We start from the raw sequence: 20434 nt of genomic DNA, 5'->3' as shown, positions 1-20434 counted from the left end.
ACAGCAGTGATGTAGATTCAACATCATAGTGTAACGTTGATTCAACAATATTACCATCGATTTATTTTAGTTCATTTCAGTGTTGATTCAACAGCAGTGATGTAGATTCAACATCATAGTGTAACATTGATTCAACAATATTACCATTGATTTATTTCTGTTAATTTCAGTGTTGATTAAACAGCAGTGATGTAGATTCAACATCATAGTGTAACATTGATTCAACAATATCACCATTGATTTATTTGAGTTAATTTCAGTGTTGATTAAACAGCAGTGATGTAGATTCAACATCATAGTGTAACGTTGATTCAACAATATTACCATCGATTTATTTTAGTTAATTTCAGTGTTGATTCAACAGCAGTGATGTAGATTCAACATCATAGTGTAACATTGATTCAACAATATTACCATTGATTTATTTCTGTTAATTTCAGAGTTCATTCAATAGCAGTGATGTAGATTCAACATCTTAGTGTAACGTTGATTCAATATTACCATTGATTATTTGTGTTAATTTCAGTATTGATTCAGCATTGGTGATGTAGAATCAATCATAGTGTAATGTTGATTCAACATTAACTGAGGGTGCAAAAGTGATGTTGATAAAACATCACTTTGTAATGTTGAATCAATACTATTACCGTTGATTTTTGGTTGAAATCTCAACATTGCTTCAGCATTAACTGAGGGTGCAAAAGTGACATTGAAACAACATCACTTTGTAATGTTGAAGCAATATTAACACCATTGATTTGTGATTGAAATCTGAACATTATTTCAATATTAACCGAGGGTGCAAAAGTTATGTTGAAACAACATCACTTTTTAATGTTGAAACAATATTAACACCATTGATTTGTGGTTGAAATCTGAACATTATTTCAATATTAACTGAGGGTGCAAGAGTGATGGTAAAACAACATCACTTTCTAACGTTATTTCAATGTAATCAGTGTTGACGCATCAACACTGACTCAACATTGTTTCAATGGTTACATGCTATCTGGGATTGGTTCTTGCTGAAGCTCAAACGCGCTGCGTAAAACCAGAATGAAACTCACTGGTTCTTGCAGATGTTCAAATGTGCTGCAAACATGAGAATTAACCTCATTGGCTCTTGTGGAATCTCAAATGTGCTGCGTAACACGAGAATTGATTCTTGAAGCTCAACACACGATAATAAACCTCACTGGTTCATGCAGAAGCTCAAACATGCTACATAACACGAGAATGAACCTTGTTGGTTCTTGCAGAAGCTCAAATGTACTGTGTAAAAGCAGAATTAAACTCATTGGTTCTTGCTGAAGCTCAAACGTGCGAGAATGAACCTCATTGGTTCTTACTGAAGCCCAAATGTGCTGAGTAAAACCAAAATGAACCTCATTGGTTCTTGCAGAAGCTCAAATGTGCTGCATAACACTAGAATGAACCTCATTGGTTCTTGCGGAAGCTCAAATGTGCTGCATAACACGAGAATGAACCTCATTGGTCCTTGTTGAAGATAAAATGTGCGAGAATAAACCTCATTGGTTCTTGCAGATTCTCAAAAGTACTGCATAACATTAGAATGAACCTCATTGGTTCTTGCGGAAACTTAAACATGCTGAGTAACACTAGAATGAATCTCATTGGTTCTTGCAGAAGCTCAATCGTGCTGCGTAACACTAGAATGAACCTCATTGGTTCTTGTTGAAGATAGAATGTGCTGTGGAACACTAGAATAAACCTCATTGGTTCTTACAGAATCTCAAACTTGCTGCGTAACATGAAAATTAACCTCATTGGTTCTTGCTGAAGCTGAAACGTGCTGCGTAACATGAGAATGAACCTTATTGGTTCTTACAGAAGCTCAAACTTGCTGCGTAACATGAGAATGAACCTCATTGGTTCTTGCTGAAGCTCAAATGTGCGAGAATGAACCTCATTGGTTCTTGCTGAAGCTCAAATGTGCGAGAATGAACCTCATTGGTTCTTACAGAAGCTCAAACGTGCTGCGTAAAACCAGAATGAAGCTCACTGGTTCTTGCGGAAGCTCAAATGTGCTACAGTACACGAGAATGAACCTTGTTGGTTCTTGCAGAAGCTCAAATGTGCTGTGTAACACTAGAATGAGTTACATGTGTTACATGAGAATGAACCTCATTGGTAGTCCAGTCTGGATAGAACAAGTGCTTGGACAAGGAGTTGTGTAGCTCCAATAGGTAGTGTAGTGTTGGATTGGCCGGGACTACAAGCAAAAGATTCAAAAGCTTCCTGTTCTCTTCTCTTCGCTTCAAACCTTTGTTGCATCACATCCAAACAGACTCTTGGGTTCTGCTGGCTGATCAAGAGTATGTCATTTATCCTTTTCAGCCATTGTGGGCAAATTCAACCACAGATTTATCTTGCTTACAAATGCCAAGCCGAAAGATCTTCGTGTGGACAACTTGACCAGCACTGGATCCAGTTAGTCAATGTACGAGTCTCTGTCCGTGACATTCCCTGCAAACAATCAATTATAATTCATCCACTATGGACTTGCAGGTTCTTTCACACTGGCATTTGGTGTACTCACAGACTCTGTTTGCTTGATATGAACATACGAGTGATGTGAAGTTCATTTGGATGATATGAACGCTGTTTTCTAAACCTAAAGTTTGCTTGAAAAGGTGTTTCTAGCATTCTCCTCATCTCTTATATCTCTTATGGTAGGGGTACATGCACGGCATAAAAACACAAGCGTACTTTCTCTCTCCCTAAGGTTCTACTGATTAATCCAATGTTACAAAAACATGAATAAAACAGCAAAGCTAAGGATCTTCTCTTCTCTAAGGATCGTCATTACCCAGTTACAGTGGTGAACAGCTGCCGTTGATGACGCATGTACACCATGGTTTGGATCCAAAAGCACAATGTGAAGAGACGGGGAAGGATGAGGGGAGGAATCACACTCGGGTGCAGACCAAGCAATGGAAGTGTGAAAGCACTGAAGTGTCCAGCATACTGTTTGCGAGGCCACTGCACTATACTGATGTGAGATGCATGAATTGCGTTACATAATGTAATTGACTGTGCTGTTTCTCTCTCTTTCTCTCAGATATAGATGATTGTGTGCGTGATCACAGGTGTCAGTTTGGCTGTCAGAATGTTGCGGGTGGTTTCCGCTGCAGCTGTCCACAGGGATACACTCAACACCAGCAGTGGAACCAGTGTGTGGGTTAGTGTACACACACACACACAAACAATTGTTGGGTTTCCAAGTTTTATGGGCACTTATAACACCCTATGTCAAGCCTTATGTGAAAAATCTGGGAGTCCTTCAGGGGTGTGTTTCCCGAAAGCATCATTAGCCAACTATGATCATAAGTTCCGTCGTTATCAGCAGTTCAACGAGTCGGTGTTTCCCGAAAACATTGTTCAGACGAAAATTCACAAACAGCATCGCACAGTTGTGTGTTTGGAGCGACAGCTCTCGACCTGTGGTTAGAAGCAGTTTCTTGTTTGCATGACGTAGACTCAATAAATCCTTATCTTGAGCCAAATAAGCAAGCTGACATTCAGCACAATCTATATCTTTTATTTAGAATACAAATGTCATTTACGTCTTTTAGTTTGTCAAGAGATTTAAAGCAGTTTTTGAAGAGTGCGCATGTGTGAACGAGCTCTACAACGTAAGAACGAGCCTATGATTGAATCTGGAAATAAAGCAAAATAACTGAGAAAAATTAGAAATAATTCTTAGATGCCATGCCTGTAATTTATAGCAAAACATCAAGCATTAATTCAATCTCAACTTCTTTTAATAAAACTGTTTATTACTCCATCACCTGTGTGACATCATTAACCAACGTGGTTGAACGACCAATTTGCAACAATATGGTTTCAGCAAACAGTTGTGACTAGCTAGTTGATTTCTTCAACGATGCTTCGTACTGTGATAGTAAAGCAGAGAGTTACGGCGTTGTACGGAAAACACACCCCTGGACAGTGCTCTAAAGCTTGATAGCAAGTTAATCAGTTTGTAAAATCAAGTTTCTATCAATTGCGAGTCTTGGTGAAAATGGTATTTTCTATTTTTATATAATTTTGATGATCCATGCTTTTATTTCCTTGACACTCTAACGTACTTGGGTATCCACTCCTATACTTTGGAACAGCTTGCCAAATCAAATCAGAACTGACCCACATTTTTAAATCAAAGTTAAAACGTTTATATTAGATCTTTCCTACAATCTGTGATTCTTTACTGTTTTTTCTGAACTGCAGATGACAATGAGTGCTTGAACCCGGGCAACTGTGGCTCAGCTTCCTGTTTCAACACGCTGGGCAGCTTTAAGTGTGGCTGTCCATCTGGCTTCACCTTCGACCCCGTGTCCACGAGCTGTGAAGATGTGGACGAGTGTGTGTCCTCCATGAGCCCCTGCAAATACGCCTGCTCAAACACACAGGGGGGATTCGTGTGCGGATGTCCCGCGGGATATTACAGAGCGGGACAGGGGTGAGTCTGCACCAAATACTGTTACACTTCTTCATATTAGCGCTCAAACTACAGTCATGTGGAAGATTTACATAGCAAGACAGGTTATAGTTGAATAGTGGATAGGGATCTCATTGTAATATTATAAATTATTAAACTGTTTTTTTTGTGTGTGTGTGCAATTTTTGGGCACATCTAATGAAACCTGCTCAACATGGCTGGATTTAAAACATTTTTTTATTATACTTCTCTTCATTTCGTGTTTTTTACTGATTGATTATTATACTATTTTGTGTAATACAATAAAAAATACTATATTACAGTAATTAGAATTATCATTGAGGATTATGGGACTTACAAAAATGTACAGATGGATTACAGGGAAAATAACTAGTTTTTTTATTACAGTAATGAAACATAAGAAAGACAACTGTCATGAAAATAAAACATTTAAACGGTGCTTGATCCTTTAGTTTCTTACCATGCAAACCGTGGGAAAGCTGCCTTTTGCTTTTTTTTGTCCCATCGGACAAAAGTGTCTGCTTAATGTGAATGACATGGGTAGAAATACATGTAGCCAGCATTCTGTGTGATTTATTAGTCTTATATTTGGATATTTCTCATCAGTGAGATTGAATGAGTGTGTTCCTGCAGGCACTGTGTATCTGCTGCTGGTTTTGGAGGTGGTGAACTTGGACCAGAAGAAGAAAACGCTCTTTCTCCTGAAACCTGCTTCGGCTGCAAAACCAATGGACACCAGAAGAAAATTGTCAGGAGAAGACACACTTCAAACTTCACACAGGTAAAAGAAAAGAAAAGAAAAAAAATCAAGAGCAATTTCTTAAAGGGGTTAATTCACCCAAAAATGAAAATTCTGTCATTAATTACTCACCCTCATGTCGTTCCAAACCCGTAAGACTTTCGTTCATCTTCAGAACACAAATGTTCACAAAGTTTTTGATGAGATCTGAGAGCTTTTTGCCCCTACATTTAACACAACTACCACTTTCAAGCCCTCAGAAAGGCAGTAAAGACATCATTAAAGTAATACATGTGACTCCCATCTCCAATTAGCATTCACACAACAAAGTCTGCTCTTGCATCAACACAACACACATGGTGCTCTCGTCAATGCACGCAGGAGATTCACCTTTTTGTAAATAAAGTGGTAAATTATGTTTTATGTGCAAACAAAGCACTCGGGTCACTTCATCAAAAAGATCTTCATTTGTGTTTTGATGATGAATGAAAGTCTTACGGGTTTGGAACAACATGAGGGTAAGTAATTAATGAAAGAATTCTCGTTTTTGGGTGAACTAATCCTTGAAAACATGCGTTTTGGTCGTTCATTTACACGGCAATGGTGTGCCTGAAAACGCAAATTTTTGAAACCGGTCTTCGTGTAAGCAACAAAAATGCGAATCCCTGAAGACGATGACGTCATGCATATGCGTACTACGTGTTCAGTCTATAGTGTTTCATCGCCATCTAATGGCCTGTTAGCAGAATACAGTGTTTTTAGTCGTTTTCACGGATCTGTGTGATTTGGTGTCGTCTGTACGCGAAAAACAAAGGAAAAACGTCTCCGTTTTAAGCATATCGTTGTCGTGTAAACGTACCGAGTCTCATCCCTCTTCTAAATTAATGTTGCATGTGGATGTCTGTTCACTGATCCTCATAACTGTAGTATAATTTCTGCTGTTCCTAAAGGAAGGAGTTAGTCTGGCCAGTGTGGACGTGGATCAGCCGCTGAAGTTACTTCTCAAGCGTTCACAACTTAAACCCAGAGCAGCCGTCCTGGAGCTGGTGCCTGCAGTCCGATCCCTCGTCCAGCGCGAGACCTACTCCATCACAGCCGGAAACCAGGACGGGCTCTTCCAGATCAGACAGCGGGCAGGGGTCAGTTACCTGCACCGCACACACAGGACCTCCTCAAGGACACACTACACCCTGCAGATCAGAAGTTCTGATGACCCCGAGCGACCCGCTCCAGCCCTGCTCATCACACTCCACATCACACTCCAGTAGAGGAATGGTTCTGTTGACCCCGAGCGACCCGCTCCAGTCCTGCTCATCACACTCCAGTAGAGGAGCGGTTCTGTTGACCCTGAGCGACCCGCTCCAGCCCTGCTCATCACACTCCACATCACACTCCAGTAGAGGAGCGGTTCTGTTGACCCCGAGCGACCCGCTCCAGCCCTGCTCATCACACTCCACATCACACTCCAGTAGAGGAATGGTTCTGTTGACCCCGAGCGACCCGCTCCAGTCCTGCTCATCACACTCCACATCACACTCCAGTAGAGGAATGGTTCTGTTGACCCCGAGCGACCCGCTCCAGTCCTGCTCATCACACTCCTCATCACACTCCAGTAGAGGAGCGGTTCTGTTGACCCCGAGCGACCCGCTCCAGTCCTGCTCATCACACTCCACATCACACTCCAGTAGAGGAGCTGTTCTGTTGACCCCGAGCGACCCGCTCCAGCCCTGCTCATCACACTCCAGTAGAGAAGCGGTTCTGATGACCCCGAGCGACCCGCTCCAGCCCTGCTCATCACACTCCACATCACACTCCAGTAGAGGAGCGGTTCTGTTGACCCCGAGCGACCCGCTCCAGTCCTGCTCATCACACTCCACATCACACTCCAGTAGAGGAGCGGTTCTGTTGACCCCGAGCGACCCGCTCCAGTCCTGCTCATCACACTCCACATCACACTCCAGTAGAGGAGCTGTTCTGTTGACCCCGAGCGACCCGCTCCAGCCCTGCTCATCACACTCCACATCACACTCCAGTAGAGGAGCGGTTCTGTTGACCCCGAGCGACCCGCTCCAGTCCTGCTCATCACACTCCACATCACACTCCAGTAGAGGAGCTGTTCTGTTGACCCCGAGCGACCCGCTCCAGTCCTGCTCATCACACTCCAGTAGAGGAATGGTTCTGTTGACCCCGAGCGACCCGCTCCAGCCCTGCTCATCACACTCCACATCACACTCCAGTAGAGAAGCGGTTCTGTTGACCCCGAGCGACCCGCTCCAGTCCTGCTCATCACACTCCTCATCACACTCCAGTAGAGGAATGGTTCTGTTGACCCCGAGCGACCCGCTCCAGTCCTGCTCATCACACTCCACATCACACTCCAGTAGAGGAGCGGTTCTGTTGACCCCGAGCGACCCGCTCCAGTCCTGCTCATCACACTCCACATCACACTCCAGTAGAGGAGCGGTTCTGTTGACCCCGAGCGACCCGCTCCAGCCCTGCTCATCACACTCCTCATCACACTCCAGTAGAGGAATGGTTCTGTTGACCCCGAGCGACCCGCTCCAGTCCTGCTCATCACACTCCAGTAGAGGAGCGGTTCTGATGACCCCGAGCGACCCGCTCCAGTCCTGCTCATCACACTCCACATCACACTCCAGTAGAGGAGCGGTTCTGTTGACCCCGAGCGACCCGCTCCAGCCCTGCTCATCACACTCCAGTAGAGAAGCGGTTCTGATGACCCCGAGCGACCCGCTCCAGCCCTGCTCATCACACTCCACATCACACTCCAGTAGAGGAATGGTTCTGTTGACCCCGAGCGACCCGCTCCAGTCCTGCTCATCACACTCCAGTAGAGGAATGGTTCTGTTGACCCCGAGCGACCCGCTCCAGTCCTGCTCATCACACTCCAGTAGAGGAGCGGTTCTGTTGACCCCGAGCGACCCGCTCCAGTCCTGCTCATCACACTCCACATCACACTCCAGTAGAGAAGCGGTTCTGTTGACCCCGAGCGACCCGCTCCAGCCCTGCTCATCACACTCCAGTAGAGAAGCGGTTCTGATGACCCCGAGCGACCCGCTCCAGCCCTGCTCATCACACTCCACATCACACTCCAGTAGAGGAATGGTTCTGTTGACCCCGAGCGACCCGCTCCAGTCCTGCTCATCACACTCCTCATCACACTCCAGTAGAGAAGCGGTTCTGTTGACCCCGAGCGACCCGCTCCAGTCCTGCTCATCACACTCCAGTAGAGGAATGGTTCTGTTGACCCCGAGCGACCCGCTCCAGTCCTGCTCATCACACTCCACATCACACTCCAGTAGAGGAGCGGTTCTGTTGACCCCGAGCGACCCGCTCCAGCCCTGCTCATCACACTCCACATCACACTCCAGTAGAGGAATGGTTCTGTTGACCCCGAGCGACCCGCTCCAGTCCTGCTCATCACACTCCTCATCACACTCCAGTAGAGAAGCGGTTCTGTTGACCCCGAGCGACCCGCTCCAGTCCTGCTCATCACACTCCTCATCACACTCCAGTAGAGAAGCGGTTCTGATGACCCCGAGCGACCCGCTCCAGTCCTGCTCATCACACTCCACATCACACTCCAGTAGAGGAATGGTTCTGTTGACCCCGAGCGACCCGCTCCAGTCCTGCTCATCACACTCCACATCACACTCCAGTAGAGGAGCGGTTCTGTTGACCCCGAGCGACCCGCTCCAGCCCTGCTCATCACACTCCAGTAGAGAAGCGGTTCTGATGACCCCAAGCGACCCGCTCCAGCCCTGCTCATCACACTCCAGTAGAGAAGCGGTTCTGTTGACCCCGAGCGACCCGCTCCAGCCCTGCTCATCACACTCCAGTAGAGGAGCGGTTCTGTTGACCCCGAGCGACCCGCTCCAGCCCTGCTCATCACACTCCAGTAGAGGAGCGGTTCTGATGACCCCGATGACCCCAAGCGACCCGCTCCAGCCCTGCTCATCACACTCCAGTAGAGGAGCGGTTCTGTTGACCCCGAGCGACCCGCTCCAGTCCTGCTCATCACACTCCACATCACACTCCAGTAGAGAAGCGGTTCTGATGACCCCAAGCGACCCGCTCCAGTCCTGCTCATCACACTCCAGTAGAGGAGCGGTTCTGATGACCCCGAGCGACCCGCTCCAGCCCTGCTCATCACACTCCAGTAGAGGAGCGGTTCTGTTGACCCCAAGCGACCCGCTCCAGCCCTGCTCATCACACTCCAGTAGAGGAATGGTTCTGTTGACCCCGAGCGACCCGCTCCAGTCCTGCTCATCACACTCCAGTAGAGGAGCGGTTCTGATGACCCCGATGACCCCAAGCGACCCGCTCCAGCCCTGCTCATCACACTCCAGTAGAGGAGCGGTTCTGTTGACCCCGAGCGACCCGCTCCAGTCCTGCTCATCACACTCCACATCACACTCCAGTAGAGAAGCGGTTCTGATGACCCCAAGCGACCCGCTCCAGTCCTGCTCATCACACTCCAGTAGAGGAGCGGTTCTGATGACCCCGATGACCCCGAGCGACCCGCTCCAGCCCTGCTCATCACACTCCAGTAGAGGAGCGGTTCTGTTGACCCCAAGCGACCCGCTCCAGCCCTGCTCATCACACTCCAGTAGAGGAGCGGTTCTGATGACCCCGATGACCCCGAGCGACCCGCTCCAGTCCTGCTCATCACTCTCCACATCACACTCCAGTAGAGGAGCAGGAGCACGTCTGAGCAGATCACTGCTCTCCAACATGCTCACGGTGATTATTGTCTGAATGCGTCAAGACTCAATGAAACTCAATGATTTTTTTTTTTATTATTAAATAAAACGTTGTTTCGTATGTTTGTTTTTAAGCCTTCGAAAATTCCAACCTGAGATGCTCACATAAAATGTTTACATCACAATGCCCATGATATTTTACACAATTTTCTTCATAAAGCACAAGCACACATTCTAGACAAGACTATACATATACAAGACTAATATAGTCTTATGCAGCTTGAAAGGGCCTAGTTGGGGACATATTTTCAAAATGTAAGTGCAGAAAATCCCACCATATTTATGTATGAAATTTGCATAGTGTTTGGAGGCTATTATGTGGATAAGATGGAAAGCCTATAAGTTTTAAACTGGAACTCTATCCCCCAAATCTCACCAATTACCTGCATTTCCAGCCCTGATTGTCTCTCTCTCTCTGTTGCGAAACAGGTCATGGTTGACTGGAGATCATTGTAACATGTTTTGTTTAACTTTAAATAATAGCATATAGCAGATTACACTGTAAATTATACTGGGTGTAGATTGTCCAAACAGTAAATAAACCTGTTAAACCGTATGTCTTGCCTCATTAACTCTTAAAGCACCTGTCTGTGGCTGTAGGTACAAGCCTACTGTACTGTAATTTGATGTGCATCACTGCCAGCATTAAATGATGCTTCTAAACACTGGACACTGTCTGACCAGCACACGAGGGTAAGGGCCGCCGATGACAAGGTGGTCTCTGAGGTTGAGGAGGATCATTAGGACCCAGTGGTGAAAGATGACTATCTGTATTTAGAGGCACCAACAAAAACAGAACAACAACTGATTATCATTTGTTTATTTTTATATATTGCAATAAAGATGTACAAAGCATCGATACCCTTAACCGTTAAAATGTTAGAAAAAAGCATGTGACAAATAACAGTACAGTATATCAAAACATTACTGTTCCAGCACAAGCAATCAGAACCACCCTCGTGGTTTAGCAGGAAACTCAAACCATTGGTCAACAGAGCATTTCTTTAAAAGGCATATAAAAGATAGAAATGTGACCAAACATTGAAAAAGAAAAAGATTGTGCAGACTAAACCCAAACTAAAAAAAACATCTTTTAAAAACTACTGTAACATAAAAGTAACAACAAAACAACCTGTAATAAATAATTTCACCATATTAATTTGCTATTATTCCACTCCTTTGATTAATCTGGTTAGGCTAAAAGATATTTACAAGTTAGTTAGGAAGTATAGTGTGAACTAGAGCTGGAACTCGTTGACCTTGATGTGTTAACTCATTTTCACACGATAAGCTACTGAGAAAATGTGAGACAGACTTTAGCAACACATTCTGCAGGACGAGAAATGCTGTGACATGCCAAGGGCAAAACAACGTCTTCATCTACAGAAACTAGCGAAACCGTGGAGAGGCACTTTTAAAGCTCCTCGTGGTGTGGAAACCTACAGCTGCAACTAATGCATTTCTACATCGGTGAGAAACACACATTATATGGTAGTGACACACTCTCCCACTTTCTTTTCTAGATCTACATATAATATACAAGTGTATTAATCATTCAAGAGAACAGGTACGAGTTGGATTGGTGATTTTGTCGTACGTTGGTGTGTCTGTACAGCACTCGTTCACCCGAACAAACGACACAGATTTTCAACAGGTAAGATTGTACCATCAGCTTCACTAACTTCACCCACTTCAAATGAAAACACATGCGGTGCACACACACACATTTAACTTTTAAATATTAGTCTACATGGAGAACTATAAATGTGAATATATTCGTCACATGGATTATTTCTCAGGTAAATGGCAGGGCTGTGAATTGCATGAATATAACACACAGAACTGCAACACACTGCGCCTGCAAACTATTAGTGTTGGGAACCAGATTCAAAGTGTGACCAAACCAAAGACGCTCCATATTCATATATATTCAGCTGGACCGCAGCTAAACTGACCAACGCTTCAGTTACTGACCGCTTTAAACTAAGGCATGATGGGCCATACAACAAACATATGGACACATCCCAGCATTCAAATCACAAGAACCAACCGGACAGACAGATAACATTCAGGAACAGGACAGACTGAAATCCTGGACGTCAGACAAGTCTCCAACATTAAAGATGAACCCGGCTCTCAATCCTGAGTTTAGATTACAATATTTCAACGAGTCGCACGCAGTCCATCTGCATAGAGGAACACATCAGCCGCATTCAACGCAGAAAACATTCTGTCTATGTGAGAGGGAAGATGGTGGTTTATCAAGGTACAAATGTACAAGGTTCCAGACTGCTTTATAAAACTAGGAAAATGTAAAGATGGGAGAGCTTTCCTAGACGGCCAGGATTACATTCTCGTTCAGGCATTAGTCCATCTATCGTCTATAATCTACAGCTAGCCAGTATGGCTTGAAGACGACAAGTAAAAACAACAATCCTCATTTCATCTGTTAAGGCAAAGGTCTTCTCTGTGATTCCAGGGCTTTGCTCTCTTTTGGGTCATTGTTAGTTTGAAAGGATCGGATTCCTCTTTTCCTCCCTTCAGACAGCACTCATCCATCAGCCTCTCTTCGTCAAACCAAAAACTGTTCAACTGTACACAAGGGAAAACTAATATAGTTTTGTTAAAGTTCTGACTTTTTACATTAGACTACGTGAAAGATGATTGTAATCACCCCGTAGTTCAGGTCTATCATTGGAACAAGAACATGGAGGGGCGCTGCGCAAAAACGCCACAACTCATTCGATGCTTAAAAGGAAGACGTAAAACTTTGAAGAAAAAAACCCACAGAGGAATAAAAACGGACTACAAAAAAAGCCAAAAAGTATTTTCTAATGCTGCGCAGTGGAGACCTCAGTCCACTCGTGCTGAAGCGTGATCAAATCAAGGAAGATTTACATTTAAAACCCAATAAACAGCCTAAAATCTATATCATAAATTACCAGTCAGGGAAAAATGTAAGAATTGAATATGATCGCACAGGAAGGCACGTCCACAAGGCTATAAAAGTGTTGCAAAGAACCGTGTTTTTCTTCAAAGTGAGAAAATAAGAAATGAGGTGATTATTGCTTCATCAAGAGCAAATCAAAAAGTACGAAAGAGGAAAAATAAATCCACAACTCAAAAAGTTGTGACAGTCATAGTAATGATAACAATGATAACAACAATCAGTGTAACATCGTGTGCTCAGAAACTGTGAGCTGGAGACAGTGTGAACCAGCAGACGTGATCTCTCCTGTTGGCGTAGAAGGAAGAACCGCTCTGGTTTCAGCTTCGTTGAGGAGCGTCTGTCGTCATCATCATCATCATCATCATCATCATCAGTCAGATGTGCTGTACTCGTGTGTGTGTGTGCGTGTGCGTGTGTGTGTGCGCTCTACGAGTAGAAGGTGAGGACGCTCTGATGGTTCCCGCGCACTAACAGGATTGGCGGCAGGTCTTTGGAGAGTGTGTCCAGCCAGGCCATATACAGAGCGCTGGAGACGGCTCCTTTCCTGGCCAGCGGCATGCTCCTGTCACACACACACACACACACACACACGTTAGTGCTGCTGGACAATAACGAAAGGAACTCTCTCAAAAAACATGATCATGACAATGAGTGAGAGAATGGCACTGAGGCACAAGTCTCTCTCGGATGAACATTCATTTTCTCCTTGAGGATCTACAGCTCTGTTCTGGAAACATCACAGTGAGTGAACGGCAGGAAACCAGGGCTCGTACAGACACTGAAAACCAAATAGTAGGGCTTACAGTCCTGGACTTTCTTGTACAAAGGATCACAATCAGAGATCGCACTTATCAAACAATATCTTTAGGATTTTTTTACAGATATAAGGTATCAAGAACAACTTACTTACAACGCATTTAATAATATATGTTAAATACAAAGTTTATAATGGCTATTATTGTTCTATAAATAATATTTTATATGATAAAGCTGGCGTACTTCGTATCAAGAAAAGGTCTGATGGGGGTTTATCAGGCGTGCTGCAGTGTTAATTTTGCATGAAAAGATTGTATTTGTATTTTTTGATTTTGTTATGAATTTTCATATATATTGTATTTAAATAAGTCAACCACTTTTCATGTACCTCTTCATAAATATGGCTGTTTTCAAGGGTTTTCCAGGACTTATAGCTTCACGCTGCTTGAATTTACCTTTTTTGAAATTAAGTACTTGAAGAAGTACTTTAATCTGTGTGTCAGGCTTCGTACAAGGTGCTTAAAGTTGAATCATAGTTTAGTTACGGTTCTTCAATCTGATTGGCCGAGCATACGTGCTGATAAAACAGTCTTTTCACTGCATGACTCCGCTCAGGTTCGTAACTTACATGACGATGAGGTTGGCTGTGCTGGAGTGCTCCTTCAACAGCTCGTTCAGCCGGATCTGACGGTTACTCTGAGGAAAAACAAATCAATTCACAGGAAGCTGAAGTTACTGTATCTGTTAACAGCCAAGAAAACAAACACTTCAAACTAGACTTTCCAAGGAAACAAATTCACACCATCATTTTACTCCACAATTCTATTTAACTCACTTTAGCAGGAAAAAACAACATCTGAGAAAGACACACAGCACCCATGCACCCATACCCTGATCTAAGATGGGTACAGGACCAGGGGAAGTACCCATACACCCATACCCTGATCTAAGATGGGTACAGGACCAGGGGAAGAACCCATGCACCCATACCCTGATCTAAGATGGGTACAGGACCAGGGGAAGAACCCATACACCCATACCCTGATCTAAGATGGGTACAGGACCAGGGGAAGAACCCATGCACCCATACCCTGATCTAAGATGGGTACAGGACCAGGGGAAGAACCCATGCACCCATACCCTGATCTAAGATGGGTACAGGACCAGGGGAAGTACCCATACACCCATACCCTGATCTAAGACGGGTACAGGACCAGGGGAAGTACCCATACACCCATACCCTGATCTAAGACGGGTACAGGACCAGGGGAAGAACCCATGCACCCATACCCTGATCTAAGACGGGTACAGGACCAGGGGAAGTACCCATACACCCATACCCTGATCTAAGACGGGTACAGGACCAGGGGAAGTACCCATACACCCATACCCTGATCTAAGACGGGTACAGGACCAGGGGAAGAACCCATGCACCCATACCCTGATCTAAGACGGGTACAGGACCAGGGGAAGAACCCATGCACCCATACCCTGATCTAAGATGGGTACAGGACCAGGGGAAGAACCCATACACCCATACCCTGATCTAAGATGGGTACAGGACCAGGGGAAGAACCCATACACCCATACCCTGATCTAAGATGGGTACAGGACCAGGGGAAGAACCCATACACCCATACCCTGATCTAAGACGGGTACAGGACCAGGGGAAGTACCCATACACCCATACCCTGATCTAAGACGGGTACAGGACCAGGGGAAGAACCCATATATCCGATCTCCAAAACTTGAGACTGGGAATGTCTCGTCTATCATCATTTGCAGCATCCATCACTTGTGGCGAACCACAGGGCTCGATTTCAGGTCCTCTGTTCTAAAACATCTCAATACTCATCACAAAAAAGTGGGGTCTTTGGTTTCTTTATCTATATAGGATTCAGGGGCCGGTTGCACCAGTAACTTAGTGCTCATTTACGTCAAACTAGGCTGAGCTGCAAGTTACAACTCACGCACTATTAAATATCTTTGAACTGCGCCATTAGACTTAGATGAAGCGCAACTCTACGTATAAACTAAATATTTAGGGAAGCCTCCGATCAGGAGTAACGGTTGGACTGAAACAGCAGACTGGCTGAACTGCACCAATAAGCTCTTATTTTACTGACAGACTTCAATCCTTCAGACACATATGATGATGACGACATTTACACTCACTTGTATTTTAAGAGAGACAACATTATGGGCAGAGGTGTATAGTCCAGGGGTCAGAAAGTAGAAGTCCTGCCATATGTTTATTCTACCCATGAACTCAGATCTAATTAGTGAAATAAATCAGCTGGCTCTCTCCTGGCTGAAGAACTGCTCATTAGCAGATCCAGGTGATTGGAACAAGATACTGAGGAGGACTTTTACTTCCTGAACCTGGACTTTACACCTCTGATTATGGGAGTAGATCAGCAGTGTGTGTCTCTGTCCCATTGGTCTGTATTGTGCATGTCAAATAAAATCAGTCATAATCAAAAAATGTATCAGCAGCCGTTTTTTTTTTTTAAATCTGTACTTATTTCTTTATTTGTTTCAAACAGTTTCTGAATGTCATTTACTTATAAAAACGCTTATGTTATTCATGATTAAGTATCGTATTTAAATGGAAACTTCTACTGTTAGTTACGTGAGGCAAAAGAAGTTAGAATGAAGCATAAACTGAAATTCACGGCCTTTCAACAACTTCTGCTCACTTATTTGAAGTCTGCTAGTGATCACTGAGTAAACGTCATGTTATGTGGCTGCATTACTCTAGAACAGCGACCACAGTGTCGGAGTTTAAAAGTCTTTTGAAAACCCATTTGTACTCTAGTGCTTTTAACGTCTTGTGAATGTTTATTTTAATTTTGGTGTTAGACCTAGGCAATTTTGTACAGCACTTTGGTCAACCAAGGTTGTTTTAAATGTGCTTTATAAATAAATGAAACTTGAAACTTTCCAGAGAACTCACCAGGGGCGGCGCTAGGGCTGGGCTAACGGGGCTGAAGCCCCCGATGTTTTTAGTAAAGCCTGAATATTTTGTTACCTTGTCTTTCTCATAAAGCAAAACAATTAATCAGAAAAACAAATGTGAATAAGATTACAGCAGCCGCGATTACCTAATCATGAAAAGTGCATAGTACAGTTTTATTTATATTTTTCCCTTTACATTAAAAGGAACTTACAACTTGCTTGTGCAGCGTTGAGCATTGTAGCCAATCACAGACATGTCTGTTGAACGCATCGGCCAATCAGAGGCGTTTAAATGAGCCGCTGTGCTGAAGATGTGTTTTGCGCGAGTTCACCGAGTTCTACACTTTCGCAAACCTAGCTGTCATTATTGGCAATAAACTTAAGATGCAAATAAGAGATTCACTGCAGTATATTGGATACTCTTGATGCTGCTCTGATGCACTTCATTACGCACCGCTCGATTTGTTCTCAGGATGACTAAAGTTCAGCGGTCTAGCTCATCAATGTCAGAGTGATTGAAGAAGTAAAATGAAGGTAAAATGTAATTAGATAAAAATGTAACATTTGACTGTTTTACAATAGAAATGTTCAACTACCGACAGTATCCGGTGACGCAAATTACTCAACTTTTTTTATTAATAACATTTTGCCTTTTTGAATTTAAAATATGCTATCATTTCCTAGATTCATGTAGAGAGAATGTACACATACTTAAAAATAAAATATTATTTGCAAATAGTTTAAATTATTTCACTAATACAATAAGCCTTTCTTTTTCTTTATTCCCTTAAATCGCTTTTAGAATTAATCCATTCCTTTAAATAAAAATACCCAATTTTAGTTTGGGCTAAAGCCCGAATATCCCCTGACCTGAGAACCGCCCCTGGAGCTCACGGCTCGCTGCGTTCTGCCTTCAGACAAGTGGTGCAACGGAATAAAGTACAGAGTTGGTTACAAACTAGTTAGTGGTGACTAGTTTCCTCTAGTGTGGACTTTACGTTCCAATTTAAGTAAGAACTTCCGAACGGCTGATGCAACCCGACCTTGGTTAAGATTTAACATTCATTTCAAAGGGTTTACATTAGTCACCGTTGTTCAAATCTCACTCCTCTAACGTCTTCATGACCTGTTCTGGTGAGTGATCACGAGTCTGTTTCAGCAAAAATGATCCGAGAGTAGCATTTCCTAACAGCAAGTGCCTTTTCGACTTTTCATAGCATGTTTTAATAAAAAAAGAAGAAGAAAAAACTACATCAACACTAACATTTAAAGGTGTCACAAGCATGACACACAGAACAATTCCCTAACAAACGTGTGGCGAGGACCAGGTGATGTGGATTTTTGCTTACAACTAAATTCGCATGCTGTGCTGTGGGTGTCACTACATTTCTCACGCTCTCAGCTTTGAGGGGTTATCTAGTTTGTTGTGGTTAAAAGTGTGTCGAAACCTTGGCTTTGTAGAGCTCCAGCTCGTTGTCTGTGATTCTCCAGGGTTCTTCGCTCTTCATCTTCTCAGCGGCGTCCTGCTCCATGTCATCTTCTCTCAGTTTATACGGCTCGATCATCTCCGCAAACTCTGTCAGACTGAGAGGCAAACACACACGGTTGGCATTGGGAATCTTGAGGCACGTCATGTCATTGTTTGACAACCATTATAAAATCAGGTTGTTTTTCTAAACTGCTCCGTGACAGACAGGTCTGGGTCAGCATACACTGGTTCATGCATCAGTTTATATGCCTTCTGAAGTTTATGGAAGTTTTGATACTTGCTCGAGGGTTTTATTGAGTGTGATTGGCAGAAGTGTGACTGGCCATTGTTTACACCACCTACAGTTAAAATTAAACTGAGTATATTCAGATTTTTCATGGATTGATTCAAAATAAATCATTGCATTGCTGAATAGATTTTTTCTTGCTTTTAGCTGTTAAAATATCAACAAGACCCAGATACAAAACCAGCACGCAAATGCAGTCGTAATTACACATTTAACACACACACACACACACACACAAAAGAAAAGGATTAAGAGTGAAGCAGTTGTGAGGAATACTCCAGTAGAGCTCTTGTAATGCGATGTGTAGATCTTACCCCTCTGACTTGGGCTTTGTGTTGATGTCGCCCAGGACAGTGATGTCAGAGAAATCAATCCTGAACTTGCTGAGCAATGTGGCCATGCTGAGGAAAGAGCAACAAAGTCTCATCACATATTCATCAGGCAATCAGGCATAAATAATGCACACAATATTGCCACAGCTTCCTTGCAGCTCAGACAGTTCTTCAAATGCTCCTGAAAGGTTACATGCACCGTTCTGCTTTTACCGGTGACTGCAGTGTGTCAGATTCAACACATCCATGGAAATGAAGCCACACGTGTGCAGCTGAACATGTGAAAGACCTCTCACAGTTTCTATGAAGACCTTACCGCTGGAACACGGCTAATTATAGCTAACAAAGGCACTGGCAGCAGCTGCAGAGGACAATGGGAAACATTTGTCTCGCACACACACACACAGAGAGCGCTTTATGTAAAAAGAAACCGCATACTAATATGATTCATGGTCCAGCTTTCACTCGTCTGTGTGATCTCAACTCTACAGGACTAGACCTGACATCTGAGAGATGAAGTCAAATATCAAAGAAAAGCATATTCTTATAGTTCATGTGTCATGCATGTTGATGTGTTCTTCTATAGAAAAAAGAAAGAAAAGCATATTCTTCTCAGTTATGATTCTAATATAAATAATGCTGTAATGACACTACATGTGTGTATGTAATATTACGCACGCTCTGCGGTCGTGGTCGATCCTGTTGATCTTTCCACCGATGAACACGCGGATCTTACAGTCCTTCCACTTCTTCTTATTGGCGATGAGATAGGGGATCAGCAGCGTCAGACCTGACACAGATGAGGACACCACATTACACACTGCACATGATCTAGCAGGAAAGGAAGTACTGCAGATGCATTAGTGCAAATAACACATAACATCATAGCATGTAAATGTTGTTAAATCTGTTAATCCACAAAGATAAACTTGTCAGAAATGTAATAATGAGGGTCAGAATATGAGAAGTAGTCTCTGTGAGATCTGGAAGTACACGTCTTCCACTGCAGTTTATCACTCGGTCCACGCCTCCTGACTACAGCAGGTTCACACCGCTGATCGTGTTCAGTCTTCAGTCAGTAGAAAGCTCTCTGTACTGTGACTGTGACTTTAATCGTCTCCCGCCTGTAAACTGTCAGTTTCTGAAGGACTGATTTACAGGTGCATCTGCAAATACGGTTTATGCTTCATTGATCAAGCATGAAAAACATTGTTTAAACACTTTCCAATAGATATATAAAAACAATTAGGATTTTACAAAATTATCTTTAAAATAGAGTTTCCTAAAAAGGGTCCTTCATCTATAAAGGGTTTCTTTTGTTGCTGAGTTTAGATGTGCTGATCCTGAAGGAAACACTTTTACTGCTGCCTTAAACACTGATAGGTTCATATAGACGAGTTCAGATCTGTGTGTGTGTGTGTGTGTGTGTGTGTGTGTGTGTGTGTGTGTGTGTGTGTGTGTGTGTGTGTGTGTGTGTGTGTCATGAAATGCTGCAGAGCCACTTTACTGCTGTCAAGTATGCGTCTGTGCAATGACTGTGAGTGTTAAAGCAACAACACATGACCTTTACAGTACTAAAGTGGCTCTCAATGGTTAAATAGGATACACAAGATGTGATAATACAGTATGTGTCATACAGATTTGCCTTGTAAAACAGGAA

At 43.5% G+C, this 20434-nt stretch overlaps 1 protein-coding gene across 1 annotated transcript in view; it reads right to left on the bottom strand.

The window, feature by feature from the left end:
• Positions 1-10809: 10809 nt before the first annotated feature.
• The window catches only part of slc12a2 (solute carrier family 12 member 2), a 73007-nt gene continuing 63382 nt past the window's right edge, over positions 10810-20434 (bottom strand). Inside the window, exons 23-27 of the mRNA XM_081354753.1 lie at positions 19453-19564; positions 18757-18843; positions 18116-18251; positions 14338-14405; positions 10810-13515 (exon numbers count right to left, since the gene is read on the bottom strand). Coding sequence (XP_081210879.1) covers positions 13380-13515; positions 14338-14405; positions 18116-18251; positions 18757-18843; positions 19453-19564 — 539 coding nt within the window. The 3' untranslated portion in view covers positions 10810-13379. The remainder of the gene's footprint in view (positions 13516-14337; positions 14406-18115; positions 18252-18756; positions 18844-19452; positions 19565-20434) is intronic.

The sequence above is a fragment of the Scardinius erythrophthalmus genome, assembly GCF_964197995.2.
Source record: "Scardinius erythrophthalmus genome assembly, chromosome: 23".
NCBI lineage: Eukaryota > Metazoa > Chordata > Actinopteri > Cypriniformes > Leuciscidae > Scardinius > Scardinius erythrophthalmus.
Note: the sequence above shows the minus strand (reverse complement) of the source record. Positions and strands in the feature narration are given on the sequence as shown.